This window comes from Nothoprocta perdicaria, unplaced genomic scaffold (assembly GCF_003342845.1).
Source record: "Nothoprocta perdicaria isolate Ctin4 unplaced genomic scaffold, notPer1 scaffold_6, whole genome shotgun sequence".
In the NCBI taxonomy this organism is placed as follows: domain Eukaryota; kingdom Metazoa; phylum Chordata; class Aves; order Tinamiformes; family Tinamidae; genus Nothoprocta; species Nothoprocta perdicaria.
The window spans coordinates 4,361,524-4,364,166 of NW_020455865.1; the positions used below are offsets into that span (position 1 = coordinate 4,361,524).

Consider the following 2,643-nt stretch of genomic DNA (forward strand, 5'->3'; position numbering starts at 1 on the left):
GCGGGGAGCCGGGGGTCCCCTTTCCCCGGCGCTGGCGTCCCGGGCGCTGGCGGCCGATCACATCCTTCTCTTCCTGGTTTCTCGGGAGAAGCGGAGGCGGGCGCGGGGCGGCGGCGGGCGCGGGGCAGCGCGCGGGGCTGCCCTGGCTGGCGCAGCGTGGAGGAGGCCGGAGCGAGGCGGGCAAGCGGCGGACGGAGGCGCTCGGGCGGCGCGGGGAGCCCCTGCCCCGCGGAGCTGCGAGAGGGGACAGGCAGCACGAGTCACCCCGGGAGCCAAGCGCCGGGTGCCCCGGTCTGTGGGTGCCCACGGGAGGGCACAGCCCCCAAACCCGCCGCTGGTTTTCCGGGCGCCGCGGTGCTGCCGTGGCCCCAGCGCGCTCCGAGTGCGCCCCACTCACCGCCGCTCGCGCCGGGACTATACGAGGCCGTCGTAGAGGGAGAGCGCCTGCACGATGGAGGGGTCGGCCTTGGAGCCCTCCTGGAACTCCTGCAGCGTCAGCTTCCCATCGGCGTTCTGCAAAAAGAGCCGCCCGGCGCTCGTCCCACGCGCGCCCGGGACCCCCGCGCCCCCCGCAGCCTCCCCGTCCCCGTCCCACCTTGTCCATCATGGCAAAAATCCGGTCCACCCTCTTCTCCGGCGTGTTCTCCTCCTCGGGGAGCTCCACCGTGTTGCCCTGCGGACAGCACCGCGTTTCCACCCGTGGAACCCGCGCCGCGGGGAAACGGGGAGCAGACCCCACCAGGGCGCGTGGGACCCCCCGCCGGCCCTTACCACCATCTGATAAATCGCGTCGACAATGTCCAGCATCTCGTTCCTCGTGATGTAGCCGTCGTTGTCCAGGTCGTAGAGCTTAAAGGCCCCTGGGAGCGAGAGCAAAGCGTCGCGTGCGGCACCGTGCGCGGCGCCCGCACCCCGCGCCGGGCACTTACACCTCAGCTTCTCATCCAACGTCCCCCGGGAGGTGACCGACAGCGCCTGGATGAACTCGGAAAACTCGATCCTGCCGTCCTGGGGGAGCAGAGGTGGCGGTGAGAGCGCCGGAGCCCTTCCCCGCACGCCGAGCGCGGCGCTCGCCCGCACGCCACCTGCCAACCTTGTTCTCGTCGAAGACGTTGAAAACGAAGGTGGCGAATTTGGTGGGGTCGCCGAAGGGGAAGAACTGCTTGTAGATCTTCTGGAAGCCGGCGGCGTCCAGCTGCCCGCTGGGGCAGTCCTTGATGAAGCCCTTGTACCTGTGGGGCGGGTGGGTAGCAGGGAGATGGGCGCCCCGGGTCCTCTCATCCGCCACCTCCCTGCGCCCAAAGCCGTCGCGCCCGATGCCACCGCACGAGGACACGGTGCCCTGGGAGCGCCCGAATTGCCTGGAGGCAGAGGGCAGCAGTGGGGATGGAAGAGGAGGTTTCAGCACGGGTTGCAGTGGGGAGGTGCTCGCTCGGGCAGCATTTGGGCCCAGCTCGCTTAGGCCCGGCTCATGTGGGCCCGGCTCACTTGGCGCGCACTGCAGTGTGGCCAGGCTGAGCGCAGCAGTGGCCGCCGCTCGGAAACCAGCCCATCAGCTTCCTCAGGCTGACGCGCTACGGGGAGGGCAGGAAAGCTTGGCTGGTTTGATGGGGGGACGGGGAGCGAAGCGGGGGCTCTTTCTAGGGCACCACGTTCCACGGGGACAGCGGGGACCTGCGACCCCCTGCGCGGCCGCACACTCACCACTGCTGCACCTCCTTCTCCGTGACTGCCCAGCAGCAAAGAGAGAAAAGAAAAGAGAGAGAAAAAGGGGATTTTAGAGCAGTTCCAGCGGGCGCTGTCATCTTGCACTTAGCGCAGGCGGCTCCTGCAGCCTAAAGGACGTGGCCTCGGGCAGGAGATGCCCGGGGCTCTTGTGCTCCATGTGGTGCTGCCAAAACGCATCAGGTTTGAAGCAAACTGGAGCTTTACTTGCCCTCCAGCTGCAGCGCCCGGGAGGCCTTGGCTGGCACAGGCAGCTCTGTGCCCGGGAGGATGCGGCCGCTCTGCACCGAAACCGCGGCAAGGGGAGGACGTGGAGGCGGCCGGGAGCTTCCCCCGGCATTGCCCGCACAGCGGGGCTGGCGCCTCGGGCATCCTCCGGTGCCCTCACTTGTCACCGCCCCTGTTGGTCGCATCAGTCTGCGGCTTTGGAGCGGCTCCCTCCGGGTGTGCGTGAACCCAGAGTGCCCACAGGCGTGAAAATGATCATAAGGTCCTTAAGGTTGGAAGGGACCTTTGGAGATCCTCTAGTCCAAGCCCCTGCACACGCAGGCTCACCCAGAGCCTGTGGCACAGGCTGCGCCCAGGCGGGTTGGGAAGATCTGCAGAGAAGGAGGCTCCAGAGCCTCTCCTGGCAGCCTGTGCCAGGGCTCGGGCACCCTCCCTGCCAAGAAATGTTTCCTCAAGTTCCTGGGGAACTTTTGGTGCTTCAGGTTGTGGCCGATTCCTCTAGTTCTGTCAGTGGCCACCGCTGCAAAGAGGCCGCCCCGTCCTCCTCGCTGCCTCCCTTGGGGTATCTACAGACCCTGCTCAGGTCACCCCGCAGCCTCCTTCTCTCCAGGCTGGACAGGCCCGGCTCTCCCAGCCTCTCCTCACAGGTCAAAAAACTTAAAAGAAAGAAAACGCTATTTTGAAAGCCTC

The 2,643-nt window shown here is 67.2% G+C and overlaps 1 protein-coding gene across 1 annotated transcript; it reads right to left on the reverse strand.

The window, feature by feature from the left end:
• Positions 1-403: 403 nt before the first annotated feature.
• Positions 404-1,805, reverse strand: NCS1 (neuronal calcium sensor 1). Its single transcript, XM_026049577.1, has 6 exons — positions 1,705-1,805; positions 1,094-1,232; positions 930-1,008; positions 772-860; positions 596-673; positions 404-513 (listed from the first exon to the last, which is right to left on the reverse strand). Exons 1-6 carry the CDS (start codon positions 1,803-1,805, stop codon positions 415-417), a joined length of 585 nt encoding a protein of 194 aa, XP_025905362.1. The 3' UTR covers positions 404-414.
• Positions 1,806-2,643: the final 838 nt, after the last annotated feature.